Source organism: Equus quagga, chromosome 10, assembly GCF_021613505.1.
Source record: "Equus quagga isolate Etosha38 chromosome 10, UCLA_HA_Equagga_1.0, whole genome shotgun sequence".
Taxonomy (NCBI): domain Eukaryota; kingdom Metazoa; phylum Chordata; class Mammalia; order Perissodactyla; family Equidae; genus Equus; species Equus quagga.
Genome location: NC_060276.1, coordinates 37,173,776 through 37,190,119, shown reverse-complemented (window position 1 = coordinate 37,190,119; position 16,344 = coordinate 37,173,776). Strand labels below are relative to the sequence as shown.

Genomic DNA, 16,344 nt, shown 5'->3' with positions numbered 1-16,344 from the left:
ACTGGAGAGGTGAGGAAAGTTGAGTCTCCTAAACTCTGACCATGCCACGTTGAGACTATTGCCCCTCAGGGTTCCAGGGCCCAGGGCCTAGCTTAAGTCTGTCAAGCTGGGGCTCCTCCTCCAAAGGACCTACCCGAAGTGCCTGGAAAGCCTGGTCTTCAATTGAAGAACCCCACTTGCTTGGTAGTTGCCTCAGATCCACTCAATAGGTACCTCAAGATTTGCGTTTCTTCTCTTCTCTCTCCCCTTATCTCTTTCATTTTGCCTTACTCTCTGTTTGCTTGTCCCTTGGATGAGGGGCATCCAAGTATATGATTCTCTCTGACAATCTCCATGGGAGTAGCTGAGGCCTACAAGTGTGCGTGCATGTGCTGCTGGGGACAGTGGGGTGAAATGTGTGAAGCTGGAGCGGAGTAAGAAAATCAGGGATCTTTGGTCACTGCAGAGAGTGCAAGAGAAAGAAGGTGAGGCATAAATCTGTCAGGTTGGCCACTTAGCAGCTCCCGCAAAGATTTGGGCTCAGAGGGAAAAGGGAACAAATAGTTAAAGGGAACATTTTGGATTCCCTACAGATTTCCATCCTCTGCTGCTGCCTTGTTTCTCACTGAGTGTGGATAATTGAAAGGCGTTGCGAGTGCTTTGAGTTTGAGATGTATGTTTCCTCTGAGAAGCCGAGAGTATCTCAAACACGTTACCACCTTTCTTCTCACAACTTTTCTGTCAGAAGGCACATAAGGTACCTATGAATGTTCTCATTAAGCAGATAGATATTAGGAGCTACATGATTTGGCCAGGGTCACACATCAAATCTATGCCAAAGTGGGCAGAGATCTCTGGTTTCTTGGTTCTCACCCTCTGAAAATATGCTGTGCTATATAAAGGGAGGCATTTTCCAGTTTGGATGTCTTTTCAATCAACTGGGGTTTCTATTTTTCAGCCCACACTGTGAAACACTAGAAATGCTGAGTTTGAAATGGTATTGCAACTTATCACGGTGCCTTGTTGTCAGTCAATCTCTTTCTTTCACAGGACAAAAGGGAACAGGGTGAAAGTGCAGCGGGGGAAATCCTCTGAGGCAGAACAGGGAAGGGAACAGGAGGGAAGGAGCATGAGCCAGTGAACCCGGTAACACCAAAGGAGATGATAAAATCCATCATCACCATGACAAGAACGAACTAGACTGCAGGGGGCAGTATGGTATGGGGAAAAAGGCCTGAATTGGCTAGAATTCAAGAAAGCTGAGTTTCAGTCTCAGCCCTGCTAATAGCTTGCTATGTGACTCTGGACAAATCTCTCCATCTGTTCAGGCCGTGGTTTCCTCATCAGTACAGGGAGATAAGCTTAACCCACCTTGCTTTACTCACGGAGATGATGCAAGGTGACTAGAATCTATGTGAAATGCTCACAAAGAAAGGTGTAAACCTTATTCCCCAATCCACTTGCAAAGTACTTTATATCTGTGCTGTCCAATAGAAATATGTGAGCTACTATGTTATTTTAATTTTCCCAGTAGCCACATTAAAAAGTAAAACAAATAAGTAAGATTAATTTTAATAACACTTTATTTAACCAAATATATCATAAATATTGTCATTTCAACATTGACGTAAAAATTTTTAATGAGACATTTTAGATTATTTTTCTCGTACCGAGTTTTGGAAAGCCAGTGCATATTTTTCACTTACAGCACACCTCATTTCAGACTAGCCACATTTCAAGGGCACAGAGGCCATATGTGGCTAGTGGTTCTGGTATTGGACAGCACAGCTTTATACTTTGTAAAGAAACTTCATGTACGTTGTAAGTTGGGCCTCAAAACAGCAGCTATGACCATTGACATATTACAGATATACAGAGAGGTTCAGAGACTTGAAAAAATCCCAGAGCTAGAGATGGGTTTGAAGTCCAGGTGTCCTGTCTCCAACATCAGGGTTCTCTTCCTTTCTGATTCATTAGATACTGAGCTGATTAAAATCAAGGTCATTGAACAGATGATTCTCTGTGCCCCTGTGTTTGTAGGAAGCAATACGAATCATCATGAAAGCAACCTGTGCCGCTGGCGCTACTGGCTCTGTTTTCTGGCCACCAGGAGAGACCCAAAGTATTTCCAACAACTGCAGGGAAGCACTGGAGTCATCTCTCCACACTTTGCCAGCAAGCCGGGGCAGGCCTGGCCATCTTTGATCCATCCGTTTCCCTCCTGACCCCTACATCCAGTCCATGAAAATCTTGTCAGCTCCTCCTTCAAACCACCCCCTGAGATTTAAGACACATATTAACCAAATGTAATGTGTGGGCTTTGTGGGATTCTGATTCAAACAAGGCAATTACAGAACAATATATTTACGAGACAATCATAAATCTGAATTCTGACTTGTTAACTGATGTTAAGTAATTCTGATAATTAGTGATGATGATATTATCACTGTTTTTAGAAAGCCCTTATCTCAGAAATACTGAGGTATTTATGATGAAACAATATGTCTGTTATTTGCTTCAGATTGGCCGTGAGCTGCTAATTATTGAAGCTGGGTGATAGGTACACGGGGGATCATTATGCCATTCTCTCCACTTCATATGTGTTTGAAATGTTTCCTAATAAAAAGTTTAAACTTTTTACATTTCAAATCCATGCCCTTCTTTCCATTTCCATTGCTATCACCCTAGTCCAGGCCACCACCATCTCTCGCCTGGACTCTTGCAGTCGCCTCTACTTGCTGTTACCCCCTCCCTCCATCCTCCACTCTCCACCCCCATTACCACCAAAGTCATCGTCTTAAAAACACAAGTCAGAGCCTTCCAATGGTTTCCCATTACATTTAACATAAAAGCCACTTTTTACCTACAAAGGTCTCCACGATCTGGCTCCTGTGTCTCTGCTTGGTTCTTGGCCTTGCTCACTCTGCTCCACCCACTCACCTTCTTGCTGTTCTTCAAAAGCACTGGGCTTTTGCCAAACTCGGGGTCTTGGCACTTGTGGTTCCCTCAGCCAGAAACACTCTTCTCAATCTTCATCTTCACATGACGCGCTCCCTCATAATATGCACTCCCTCAGAGAGGCCCTTCTTGACCACTCTGTCCAAAGTAGCCCACCCCATTCCCTATTCACACTCTATCACTTTACCCTTTTCTATCTTCTATGTGTCACTTACCACTATATGAACTTTTTTTGATTCATTTGTTTACTTGTTTGTTGTCTGTCTCCTCCCTCACTCCCCCATTGGAATATGCTCTCCTCAAGGACAGGGACTTTTACTTAGTTGACTGTTATTTACTGTTGTAGCCTCAGAGTCCAGCAGAATGCCTGACACATGGGGGCCCTCAAAAGGTATTTGTTGAGTGAAAGAATCTAAGCTACATGGGCAGATAGCAACGTGAAGACAGGATTACTAAGATTAACTACCATTTACTGAACAATTGATAAGTGCCAGCCTGTACTAAGCCCTTTTCATGCACATTGTCTCATTTAATTTTTATAACCACCCTGTTATTACATTATTATCTCCTTTTCGTAAGTTAGGAAACCGAAGCCCAGAAAAGTTAAGAAACTTGTGCAAGGTCAATAGCTAGAAACTGGTGAAACCAGAAGTCAAGCCTAGGTCTGTTTTAATTCTAGAGCTTGAGCTAATAACCTCTAAGTTATATAGTCACATGGAGAACCATGCTAATGTCCCTATGGATATGAGAAACAAGAAAATTTCCTTAAATCCCTTCTAAAAATGAAGATGGTGGAATTCCCTACAATGACCATAGGAAGGAGTCTTCCTGTTAGCCTTCTATTGCTGTGGCTTTTGTCCAATCAGATCCTTGAATACATGTTGACCAAACAGGGAGACTTACCGGGAGACCTGGAAGGCCGGCTGTTCCTGGGAAACCTTGAAGCCCTGGTTCACCCTGGAAAATCAACCAAGGCTCAGTGGGTAGCAGGAGGAAGCAGTGAACATAAAGGAGATGGCTCCCTTGAGCTACTTGGACTGGGGAGTGGGGAACCAAGGGGTATCAGGATTGGGGCAAAAGAGGGTGGTGCAGATTCCCCAGGCTCCCCAACTAGTAACTGCACTAGGATGTCTTACTTTAGGGAGACCTTTGTGGTGTGGGAAGGACGAAGGCTCATGGCAGGGGAAGAAAATGTCTAAAACAGAATCTCAAAAGCTCAGGCTAATTGGGAGACAGAAAGGATTATCATCTGTTTTCTTTCTAGTGGAAGAAGCTGTTTAGTGCGATTTCCTGTAGCAAATTATAGGCTGCAAAGAAATCAATGGTTTTGGGAAAACAGTAACAATTACAGTTTGCATAGGGACATATAACACTCTAATCTGTCTTTCCCTGATATGCTAATTTACCTACATGTGCCATAGAAGGGCTCCCTAAGATTTGGGAATGGTCAGGGAGGAAGGTAATCTTTCATATGCTCCCAAACTGTTCCAAAATCAATGATTAGTTTCTGTAAACCTGGAGAAGGCCTGGAGTTGTTGCTTCCACAAAAATAAAATTGAAGAAATGGGACTAAACACCTTTCCCTGTCTGGGTCCCTTGACCACAGGCACAAAATCATAAAACTTAAGGGAACCCCAGGAAGGAAGGGAATTCAGGTTACTGAAAGATATCTGCACACCTTAACAGCATACAGCCATTCAAATACAACCATGTGTACACTGACTCCCAGCAAAATACAGATTATAAAATATCTCTGTTGAACAGGTCTACAGCCTCAGCTCTGGTAGTTCATATCAGGTGAATTAGGGCATCTACTGTCACTTGGTGACAGTATATCCTATTTGCAGGGACAAGTTTTGAGGGCAAATAACTTCTTTAAACAAATAACTCAAAAGCAACCATTTATACCCCTGGTGTTCTGTTGCAGTGCTTTGGGGACATCATAAGTATTGAGAGAGTTGGGAGTTAGGAGGAAAAAACCTAACCATTTAATGTTTGTTTTAAGTTAATCAGCATCTTGATAATTCAATCTGCAAAGCTAAATCACAGAAAAAACCACTTAAATGAATACTCAGAAACCCAGGCACACTCATATCCACTCACCAAAAAACAGACTTTTAAGAAAGCTTGTCATAATGGACAAAACAAAGATGCGTTACCCTTACAAACAAAAAAATCCATTACCCAGAACCCTCTATCTCCAGTATAGTCTGGTTATTAGAGTTGAGTCTAGCCTTAATAGGGAAGGGCTTATTAATTTTTCCTGTTTTTAAATGTTCACTACCTTGGATCCTTTCTTCCCCTTGGGAAACCCCATAAATTCCAGTTCTCCAGTAGATGGTGGGGGTCCTGCAGGGCCAGGGAGGCCAACATCCCCCTGTAAGATCAAAGGGAATGTTAGCAAAGCAGAAACCACACAGGCCATTTCTCCAGAGAGTAGGTTTGCCCTCTGGGTGTAATTCACAAATAAACTGTCCATTACTTTGGCCTCTTCACCCTCACCCTTGCATCAATGAGGAAACAAAACTATCAGTGCCAAGGGGTGAGAAGAATTATAAGTCTGACCAAATGCAGTTTGTACCAGCACTGCAGAGGGAGGAAGCAAGATGGATAAAAGGAAACTGCAGGTTCATGGTTGCCATGGTCATGCATGAAAGGGTGTTCAGAAGAGAGTAAAAAAGGAGTTTGAGCAAGGTGAATAGCCACCCCTTGGCAACAGTGACCAGACTCTAATTGGTCCAATCCTTGCCAAAAGCACAAGCAGAGCTAGTGAAGTCCATGTTGGAACATTGGAAGCTGGATTTCCTCTTCAAAGGCAGTACAGTCTACAAGAGGCAGCCATAAAGACTGGGGAGGGCAAGCTTCCAATCTCCCTCAAGGGCTCTCAAATCACTACACAGTTTGTACAGAGGGAAATAGGAGAATGAGGGAAAGGAAATAGAAGAAAATGGTGAAAGAGAGGTTAAGGATGAAAGACAGAGGAGGAGGAGGAGAAAGAGGAGGGAAGAAGAGAAGGAGGAGGAAGAGGAAGGATGGAGGGAAGAAGAGAAGCAGAGAAAGGAAAGAGAAGATGACACAATATATAAAACACTAGGAAAATACCCAGGAGGAAGGAAGAGGGAATATATTTCAAGACAGTATGTTTGTAAGACATACACACTTCACAGGTAGGAAGCAGGAAATCTACAATATTTTGAAGGAAAAAGACCACAATAACCTATGTGCACATACAGCCCTCAAGGGATCCCACCAGAGGATCTGCGTGGGGTGGGAAAAGCTCATTTCCCAAGGCATAGATCCAAATCCCCTTACACAAGCAGGCACATGTGTATAGCCAGAGATGTTTCTTGGAGCATATGGAATGCAGATTGTATTTTCCAAAATCTATTTACCTTGGCTCCTTTCTCTCCTTGGAAACCTAACCCCATATTCCCCTGGGGCACAGGGGTGCAGGGAGGAAAAAAAAATCAATTACTAAACAAGCTTCAGGAACTTAAATTAGAATGCAGTCTTTTTACCAGAAAGTGTGTTTAACCAAACCAGAATATCTCTGGGAAAACTAGAGTACTTAGTGGTAGGAGGCCAAATACCCCAAAGATAAAGTATACTTACATCAGGACCAGGGAAACCAGGGGGGCCTGGAGGACCCTATATTAAAAATGAAAGGAAAGGGTTAGCACTTGTTAGTTTCAGCCAAAAAAAACTTGGGTATGTTGAGAGTCATTGGAGATAAGTTCCCCACCCCCTTGGCTTTGGTGTAGCAGATTCTAGCTCCCTTTCCTATGATGCCTTTTTTTTTATCTCCTTTGAAATCTCCCCACTGACCTGACAACCATGCTACCAAGCATGTTCATGCTAATGTAGTGAAAACTTCATGAGTCATTCCTTATAATAGGCCAGAAATTTAAAAATGATGATCTTTTGTGAAGCTAAACCAAAGCAATCAGTAGTGGAATTTCATGCACTGGAGAGAGAACAATCTGAGGACAGGACTCGCCCAGAACCACACAGATGACTGGCTCTGTTCTTCTAGGCCAGTGATGGCAGCTAGGTTTGGTATCAGAAAGATAGGTAGGTAGGGAGAGCTGTCCAAGGTGCAGTGTTAAGAAGGATTTTGGAACTTTTTCTGTGTTTAGTGTCAGTGACATTGGTGGTGGTATGATTAACTAGCAGTGCCTGTCATGGGTGAGGAGAATGGAAGGTGGCAATAGATGTGCCAGGTATCTGCCATCCTGGGCTATACTTTAGGTTGAGCTAGACTAGGAGGCTTTGGAAGCACAGAGTGGATGGTCAGAAAGACTCTGATAAATAAAGACAACAAATAGCTCCTTACAAGAGCATGCTTCACTTTAATCCTCCAAGAATGGAAGTTGCCTTTCCCCACTAGGAGGGCCTACCTTTACATAGGCTTACATTTAACCCATGGTCTGGTGAGGAAAGCATTCATGAGAACACTGTGATCACATGGTAGATTTAAGTTGGTCTTACTTGTGCTCCTGGTGGTCCTATGGGTCCTACAGCTCCTGGAGATCCGGGTGCTCCTTGTGGCCCCTGGAGAGGCAAGTTTTTACCAAGATGAAAAAAAGCAAGAAGTATCTCAATAAAAATGAAAATATATGTCCCCAAGAATTGCATGAGAATGTTCATAGCAGTTTGATTCATGATAGTAAAAAATTAGAAATGGCCCGTGTCCATTGATACAAGGATTGATAAATAAACTGGGATACATCCATAGAGTGGAATAAATAACAATAAAAAGTAACAAACTACCATATATGAAACAATCTGGGTGAATCTCAAAAGCATTGTGCCAAGTGATAGAAGCTAGACCCAAAGGCTACCTATTGTATTATTCTCTTTATATGAAGTGCTGGGACAGGAAAAATCTATGACGAAAACAAAATAAGAACAGTGGTTGCCTTTGGGGTGGGGTGGGGTGGGGGCAGGCATTGACCAGGAAAGGCAGAAGGGAACTTCATGAGGCGATGGGAATATTCTATACCTTAAGAGGGGTTAGGGTTACACAGGAGTAAGCATTTGTCAAAACTCAGCAAATGGACATTTAAGATTTTTGTATTTTATTGTATGTAAAGTTTACATAAAAATTGTAAACAAATTTTGAAGTCCAGCTAATGATAGGCATGCTGTAGTATTTAGGGGTAAGAGTACTGTTGTCTGCAATTTACTTTGAAATGCATCAAAAATAAGATGGATTGATGGATGGATAGAGAAGGATAGATGAATAGAAGTGGGAGGCAGTATGTATAGTAAAATATTAATGGTATAGGTGTTCACTGCAATATTCGTCCAACTTTGCTCTATATTTGAAAATTTTCATATTAAAGTGATGTAAAAAACACAAATTGAAAAAAGAAAGCAAAACAGTTACATTAATATCAGAGAAAGTAGACTTCAAGACAAAGAATATTACCGGAGATAAAGAGGGGGCATTTCATAATGATAAAATAGGTGAATTCATCAAGAAGACATAACAGAGGCTGGCCCGGTGGCACAGCAGTTAAGTTTGCACGTTCTGCTTCGGCAGCCCCGGGTTCGCCCGTTCAGATCCTGGGTGCAGACCTATGCACCGCTTGGCAAGCCATGCTGTGGCAGGCAACCCACATGTAAAATAGAGGAAGATTGGCATGGATGTTAGCTTAGGGCCACTCTTCCTCAGCAAAAAGAGGAAGATTGGCGGCAGATGTTAGGTCAGGGTTAATCTTCCTCAAAAAAACCAGAAAAACAAAAAATGAAGACAGAATAGTCTTAGATGTCTATGCACCTAAAAGCAGAGCTTCAAAACACATGAAGAAAAACCTGACAGAACTGTAAGGAGAAATAAACAAATCTACAATTATAGTTGGAGATTTTAACATCCCTCCCTCTGTAATTAATAGAAAAATTAGACCAAAAATATCACTAAGAACATAGACGATCCAAACAACATTATCAACTACCTTGACCTAACAGATATTTTTTATTTTTTAGATTACTATACACCAAACCAGCCGAATGAATACATATGCTCTTCAAGTGCATATGGAACATTCACCAAGATAGTTCCATATGCTGGGCCATAAAACAAAATTCAACAAATTTAAAAAGATTGAAATCATACAGAATGTGCACTCTAACTGCAATGAAATCAAATAATAGAAACATATCTGGAAAGTTGCCAAATATTTGGTAATTAAACAACACACATCTCCGTCAGTCAAAGAAAAAATCAGAAGGGAAACTAGCAGTAACTAGACTTATTGTGGTGATCATTTCGCAGTGTACACAAATATGGAATAAGAAGAGAAACTAGGAAATATTTTGAACTGAATAATAACAACAGTACTAAAAGCAAGATGATGAAATCTGAAGAGAAAGATGGCATGGAGATAAGTATGGCCCGATTAAACTGGGGGAGCAGTAATAAGGTGATATGTGCTTAGGTAGGGCATGGAGAGGCTAAGTGAAGCAGAGCCTTAGACAGGAGGAAGAGAAAGTAGGGGTTCAAAGCTTCCTCAGGAGTGTATGATAGTAGAACATTGCTTTGACTGTAACTAATAACCTGTGGTCTCCTTACTGATCACAAATCACTTAATCAGCCACCAACTGCCCTTCCCCAAATCTGACTGGTTTATTTATCATGCCTGTGTAGACGAACACTGTACCTGTGTGGGCAGGGAAATGAATCTCTAAGAGACGCTATGCAGCAAATACAATGGATGTCATCCCACAAATTTAGTTAACACACCATCTAAGCCAGTGTTGTTTAGCTCTAGAGGACCTGTACGCCCTTGGTCCCTATTCATCGCTGTTTGCATGTGTGCTTGCATACATCCTGTTTATTGTCTACAATTTTTCACACTACTCTCTCTGTTTGGAAAGCCTCCTCCCACTGCCAGCCAGCCTAAATATCACCCACACTTCTCAGAGGCCACCTTCTCTATCTTAGATATAAAGTCTCTGATGATATATCCTTAGGCGGACAGCATCTCTTCCTTGAAGCTGTTGTGGAATTCCTATGCCATATTCCTACTAGTGTTTCACATGCGGGGGGGTGGGGGGGCAGAGACTATGTCTGCATTGTCTCAGGGGTCACTTGTAGCACTTTGCTGATAGTAGGCGCTCAATATCTGTTCTGGAATGAAAGAAGAAAGGAACCTCAATACAGGAAAAAAGGAGGAAAAAAAGCGCTTTTCTTAAGCCACTTCAAAGGCAAGTGATGACAATGTGGAAACTGAAGGAAAAAGAAAGCTCTTATTAGTAAAACTCATGGCCTTTCATGGACTCAATATTATTAAGAGTCTCTAAAAGGAACTTCTATATGGAATGCCTTTTAAAGCAGAGTGTTCTGCTTCTTTTGTTTTACCCACAGCACTCTGAACACACAGAAAACACTTAGTAAATGCCTGCTGAATGAAAGGCAACATTCTTTCCTAACACATCCCAGAGAGTATGTAGGCCCCTGGCCTAAAGGCCTGAAAGCCTGCCTGCTGTGTAACTTGAGGTGGACAGTCCATGGTCTCAGTCCTTTCTCACCTGGAAAATGTCAATAGCATGACCTACTCTACCTCAACTCTATGGATTTTCCTTGAGAAGTTCTAAAAAGACCTTCAAACACCATAGAGAAGAATGAAAAAGGACCACCAGTAACTGTTGACTAAACATTGAGAGCTCAACACATAAATAACTTACAGTGACTCCATCCAGTCCGGGCAGTCCAGGATCCCCCTGAGAAACAGACAAAGGCCGGACACGGAAGAGATTAATAAATTAAGCCTGTGGTATTTCATAGATAACTGACCTAAGATTCCTGGGCACAGAAACGCATTGCTCAAGCTTGGGCCTCCTCTGTCAAGGTATTGTGTTTTAAATAATGTATGAATTGAAGATATTGAACCATTTACTTTTTCTTTTCCTAAGACAAATCTGGACTCTAGAAGACACATATTATAGTCTTGGTTAAACAGGATTTCATATTTTAGTTGGATTAATTAATTTTCACCTTTGCTAGGAAGCTATCAACTAGAAACCGCTTCTGTGAGCTGGTGATTTTTCTGTTCCTTTTGGAGGAAAAGCAAAGCTACCTTCCCCGTGTGCCTTCATCCCCAGAGAATCTGTGCCCATATGTATACAATGCAAATCAGACAGTTCAAGGGAGAACCAACAGAGCATACAGTCTCTGATTACGTTTTAATTACTTTGCAGCATCTTAAGTCACTGTATGAATCTGTAATATAACCATCTTGTGGAAATTGCTGTGTTCCACTGGGTCCAGGGTCTCTTTGATTTTTGGCAAAACCATTTAATCAATGTTAGCTATGACAATGGCCATATTTTGACATCTGCTTGTCTTACCCCACTTGGCTTACGGTCAAAAATCAGCTCTCTGCAGCATGGAAAGAGCACTGCCTGGGTTTTAGCTCTTCAGTAAACTGGCTGTGTGACTCTGAGCAAGTCACATAGCCTCAGTGTACCTCAGTTTTTCTATCTGTAAAATGAGCAACGTGAATCCGACAAGCATGAAGTCCTTTCCGAGTCTAACATTCTATCTTCTGCTAAGGCATCTATAGCCAAGAGCCCAAACCCTGTACTTTCTCCAGTTCTCAGCCACCCACCCCCATCACTGCCTTCCAAAGTGATTTCCAATGTTCCTGGCTCTGTGCATGGATGGAAGACAGAAAGGAGCCAGCCTCAGCTGAGTGAGCTCAGGTGCATTTTCCCCTCCGAAGTTGAGCACATAGATTCCCATCTGCTACCAGAGAAACGATGGGTTCGCTTTCCACTTTGCAAGGGAATAGGGTCAATCATTTGGCACCAGCGTTTACTGGGGGCCCACAGGATACCAGGCAGCATACACCGAGAGTACAGTCACAAGAATACAGAAGGTTCTTGTCAATTCTGGGAAGAGATGAAAGTTTCCAGCAAGCTGCCGAGTTGATAGGCAACTTTTGCAGACAGCCAGGGACCCAGCTAGGGTGATGGGCTGGTGTGCAGGTACAAAAAAGGGTGGGGCTGGGATTCTGGCCTGGTGGCCACGCTGAGATGGGCAGAAACATACACAGTTTCAAGCCAAGGTATACAGACATCAAGGATTCTAGAGCAGACAAACAGTTTCTGCCTCCAGGAAATGTCTTGGCTTCTCAAAGAAACTGATACCCATGCAAACTGTTTGTTTGCTGATCTGTCTCCTAGTTTTGGTCTAGATCCTACAAAGCAAATCTCTTTGACAGTATGGTTGCAAACATTTCTGTCAATGTTTCTACCACAAAAAGTTCCAGATCCTTTTTAAATCCAGCTTGCTCTGCTCCTTAAATAGAGACACAGATGCTAGTTCTGGAAATGTTTTTATTGGAGGCGGGGCCCAATCCTGGGGAACTCAGTTGTCTGCCTTAGAGGCTCTTACCTTCATTCCTTTGAAACTACCTTGGGCAAAGACAGGTTCACCTTTAGAGCCCTTCTGACCAGGAAGGCCCTAAGTAAAACAAGAAAAACTTGTGAAGAAATGCACACATACACAGTTTTATTAATAGTATAATCTAATCAGATAGAAGATAGAGCATCAAGAGCCTGAAAGTATGTGGCTTATTCTATGGCAGAATTGGCTGTGCTAAGGGGTAAAGTTCACCCCCCAAACAGGTGCTATGTCTCAAAGCTGTATGCCTGCTTCCCCAACCCCCAAATTAGAAGTCTGGAAAGGGATTAGAAAGTTGGAGACTTGAATCTATTCAGGGCACTGATTTGAACATCCACATATAATACACATGTCATTCATAAGCCTATAGCTCACCTGTTCCACCTCTCATAGGTATAAGTCACTGATGTGGCCTTTGTCTAGGACAGAGGTCAGTGAACTTTTTCTCTAAAGAGCCAGATAGTAAATAATTTAGGCTTTGTGGGCCATATCTGGGCTCTGTGCCATATTCTTCTTCTCTTTTTCTCCACAATCTTTTGAAAACACAAGAAGCCACAGGTCAAAGGTCACATGGGCCAGTTTGCTGACCCCTGGACTAAGAGATATCTACAAAGCCATCTCTGTCTTGTGTTTCTACCATACAACTTCAGCTTCAGCTTCAACACCTGTCCAAGAGGCTGGTGTGTCTCACTGTTAACAGGGAGAACAATTCAAAGTATGCCCAACCCGTCTACCAACCAGACTTTTTACTGTCTCAGGGGCAGATGCTGGCTAATGTCTGCTATATGTTGTTCTCCTGGGGAAAATCAACCTCCCTACACCTAAAGGGAAGTCAGGATGAGTATCGGGGGTAGGGCTAAGCTCTAGGGATGGAAGCGTTAATTGAATGATGTATTCCCTGAGCTCAAGGATCACAGGTGTAATAAAAGAACAGTGTGGTCCCAGAAGTACAAACTATTTTCTTTCCTAACACTTCCTGTTTCCCCTTATTCTTGTGGCCACTACTTTCATCAAAGAAGCTTCAAAGAATATCCACTCAGGATTCAGCAGGGTTAGTAAGGTTCAGTTTAGTAAAATACACGCCCAAGTTCCTATTTAGGCTTAAGGGGAAGTTTAGGGAGAGGATTAGGTTTTACCCTTGTCCTTTGCCTGTCAGGAGATGTTTATAACCTCAAGATTTCTTTTCTCTCTCTTGGGGTAAGCATATGCTTACTTCTCTAGATTTCCATTCTCTTAACATAGATGTGATTTATTCTCCTCCCCTGTTGCCATGGCAGTGTTTGGAGCCCTTTGTGACTCATATAGCTCATACTATGTTGGTAATAGATCTTTCCCCCCCCCCCCCCCCCATGCTACATATTGGTTTGGTCCTTAGATGTCAAGGTCCTTTATGCAAATCTGGAGCTTGTGCTTTGTCTGTCTCACTCTCTCACAGATATCCCTAAACCCACAATGTGGTCACTGAAGGCAATGGTGCTGCTCTTCTAGTAAAATGCCAATAAATTCATGTAGCTATAGAATCTGTCTAATAGATAGTGTGATTTCTAGCTAAATATATCATATCAGTATCCTTATTAGTTTAGATTATTTCAAGTGAGGCTGAGAATGGGCTTGAAATGTGTTATTTTTCTCTTTCCAGCCACTTGTAAAAGCAGCCTTGCAATGGCATGGTATCTATTAGAGATCCTTTATATCCAAATATTTGAGCCCTATCTGGATGAATTAAATTAAATAAAAGTGGTGACACCAGGATCAAATAAATGCCTTATCAATCCCAGAACCAAGGGTTATGATGTGGAGAGCGTGGGCAAGGGGACAAACTATGTCAGTGTATAGTAGGATTGCTCAGCTATTTCTCACTTTGCGACAGTTTGGAACAGATGGTTCCTTGATGTTGGCGGGGGGTGCTGTCCTGTGCCAGTAGTATACCCCCAGTTGTGATGACCAAGAATGTCAATAATAACTGTCAAATATCCCCTGGGGGAGGGGGACAAAATCACTGCTAGTTAAGAATCACTGGTATAGATCAAGCTTGCCAAGTCCTCTGAGTCATTGTTAGTGCTTCCATGATCCCACATAAGCCTTCCAAGTACTATATTTGCCAATATCGTCTGATGTGGGAACATGTCAAAGAGCCCAAGCATGTACTTTGCCCTGAAATTTACTACAGTCTTTTAACAATCTTGCCAACTCTGAAAGCATCATGAAAAAAAATAAACCCTAAGTACCGTAGCATGTGTACACCCCTCTGCAACTGGTATTCTTCTTTAGACTTTTAATGTTGTGGTGCTGCCAGCACAGACTTCTGCACTGGACAAGGGGCTGCAGTGGTTGCCCCACAGATGCTTAATGAGATCCCCAGAAAAGCAGAAAAAGTGCACATCTGAGAACAAGCAAAGCCATTTGAAATAATGTACAAAGATCTGGCAGCGTACCGGTGGTCCGAGAAGCCCAGGATAGCCATCAGGGCCTGGAAATCCAACAGCTCCTTGAGTTCCATTACAGCCATCCAGGCCAGGTGGGCCTCTGGGCCCTGGCTGTCCGGGGTGGCCCTGTTTAAAGAGAAAAGCAGGTATCAAGTCAGCCACAGGACTCTCAGTTACTCCACAAGCTCCACAGTGAGAGAAGCCAAGTATGCTGTCAAACTCTGGCTCCTTGTCCACTCCTTTAGCTCCATCACCTATGCTCTCATAGCTTTCCTATATACTCAGGTGTATGTGGCAGATGACAGCTCAATGTTTCCTCCCAAAAAGATCAATGCTTTAATATGATCCAAACTGAAACCAAAGGAAATCAAGCATGAAGAGATGGGATACACAAGGTACTGCAACTTCACCTTCCCTGAGTACAAAGAGGTACTAAGATGAGGCCTAGCTGTCTGGCAGCTGAACTGCTACCAACAGGGAAATCATGCCAGGCCTTGGGATTCCTCAGAACAGACTGGAACCTGGCAGCCTGGCATGGCTTTCCGTATTGGAAGCTCTGCATAGGCAATGATGCTGGATTTTGGTCAACAGAGCAGAAACAGTTTCCACAGCATCACCTCTCCTGAAAGCTGCTTGGTCAAAAATAAGCAAGTCCTGGAAGAACCACACTTTGAATCTTAATTTATCATTATCACATGTTAGGCTACGGAGCAAAGAGATGACCTGAAAGACCAGAAATCCAGACAGGTCAGTAAAAAACCACCCCCCCCCAGTCCTTTTTAGAGCCAAGTATATATATTTAATGATTTGAGGGAAACTCGCCATGTGTTAAAAAATAAACTTTTTAAATTATTAGAGGAAACAACTTTTTGTCAAATTCTTATTGAGAAAATGCTCCATAGAATTCTGTTCCATTTTCATTGTTATTATAGTTGTAGGAGATAGTCTGTTAATAAGAAAGTATGAATCTAGACTGCTCTACTCACGTAATGCTAAGTCCAGAGGACTGGTCAATAAACTTATCTTTGCAATAAAGTTGTTGCAATCTGTGCCTCTCCAGACTCAGGTGATGATTTTTAGTTGCACTGGGGAAACTGAGAGAGCTTACTAGAGTGATCAACATTTTATTACCAAATGAGATGGCTATTCTTGTTTTCTCTGAAGATCTACGCTCTACCTTCCCCAGATCTGTGCCTTGGAAGCCTGACCTCGATGTACTGTACTGCCTAGGCTCCCTTTCCCTCTGTCTCCCAGTTGTATTCAGCCACTGGGAGACACAGGCAGAAGATCGGAGAGCAGGAAGAGAAAGAGCACAGGTTATTTATTTCGCCCATGCACTCCTCCGGCTATATTTCTGGCAATGGCCACATTTCTCAGCAGTCTTAGCTCCTGTTGGGAAGTCCAGTATCTTACAGGGCCCCAGGTCTTACAGGGTCCCACTATCACCATTCCTTATTGCCCCTTTGGGCCAAGGGGTGGTAAGAGCTTTGTGTTAGTTGCTTAACCAGCCATTGTTGTTTCCCTTAATCCTGCTCACACGCTTTAAATATACCTTTCACCCAACTCTATTCA

The 16,344-nt window shown here is 42.6% G+C and overlaps 1 protein-coding gene across 1 annotated transcript in view; it reads right to left on the bottom strand.

Annotated features, from left to right (window-relative positions):
• COL4A6 (collagen type IV alpha 6 chain) overlaps nucleotides 1-16,344 on the bottom strand; it is a 257,943-nt gene that overhangs the window by 21,320 nt on the left and 220,279 nt on the right. Inside the window, exons 6-13 of the mRNA XM_046672845.1 lie at nucleotides 14,782-14,898; nucleotides 12,338-12,406; nucleotides 10,627-10,662; nucleotides 7,426-7,488; nucleotides 6,550-6,585; nucleotides 6,330-6,371; nucleotides 5,222-5,314; nucleotides 3,841-3,894 (exon numbers count right to left, since the gene is read on the bottom strand). Coding sequence (XP_046528801.1) covers nucleotides 3,841-3,894; nucleotides 5,222-5,314; nucleotides 6,330-6,371; nucleotides 6,550-6,585; nucleotides 7,426-7,488; nucleotides 10,627-10,662; nucleotides 12,338-12,406; nucleotides 14,782-14,898 — 510 coding nt within the window. The remainder of the gene's footprint in view (nucleotides 1-3,840; nucleotides 3,895-5,221; nucleotides 5,315-6,329; nucleotides 6,372-6,549; nucleotides 6,586-7,425; nucleotides 7,489-10,626; nucleotides 10,663-12,337; nucleotides 12,407-14,781; nucleotides 14,899-16,344) is intronic.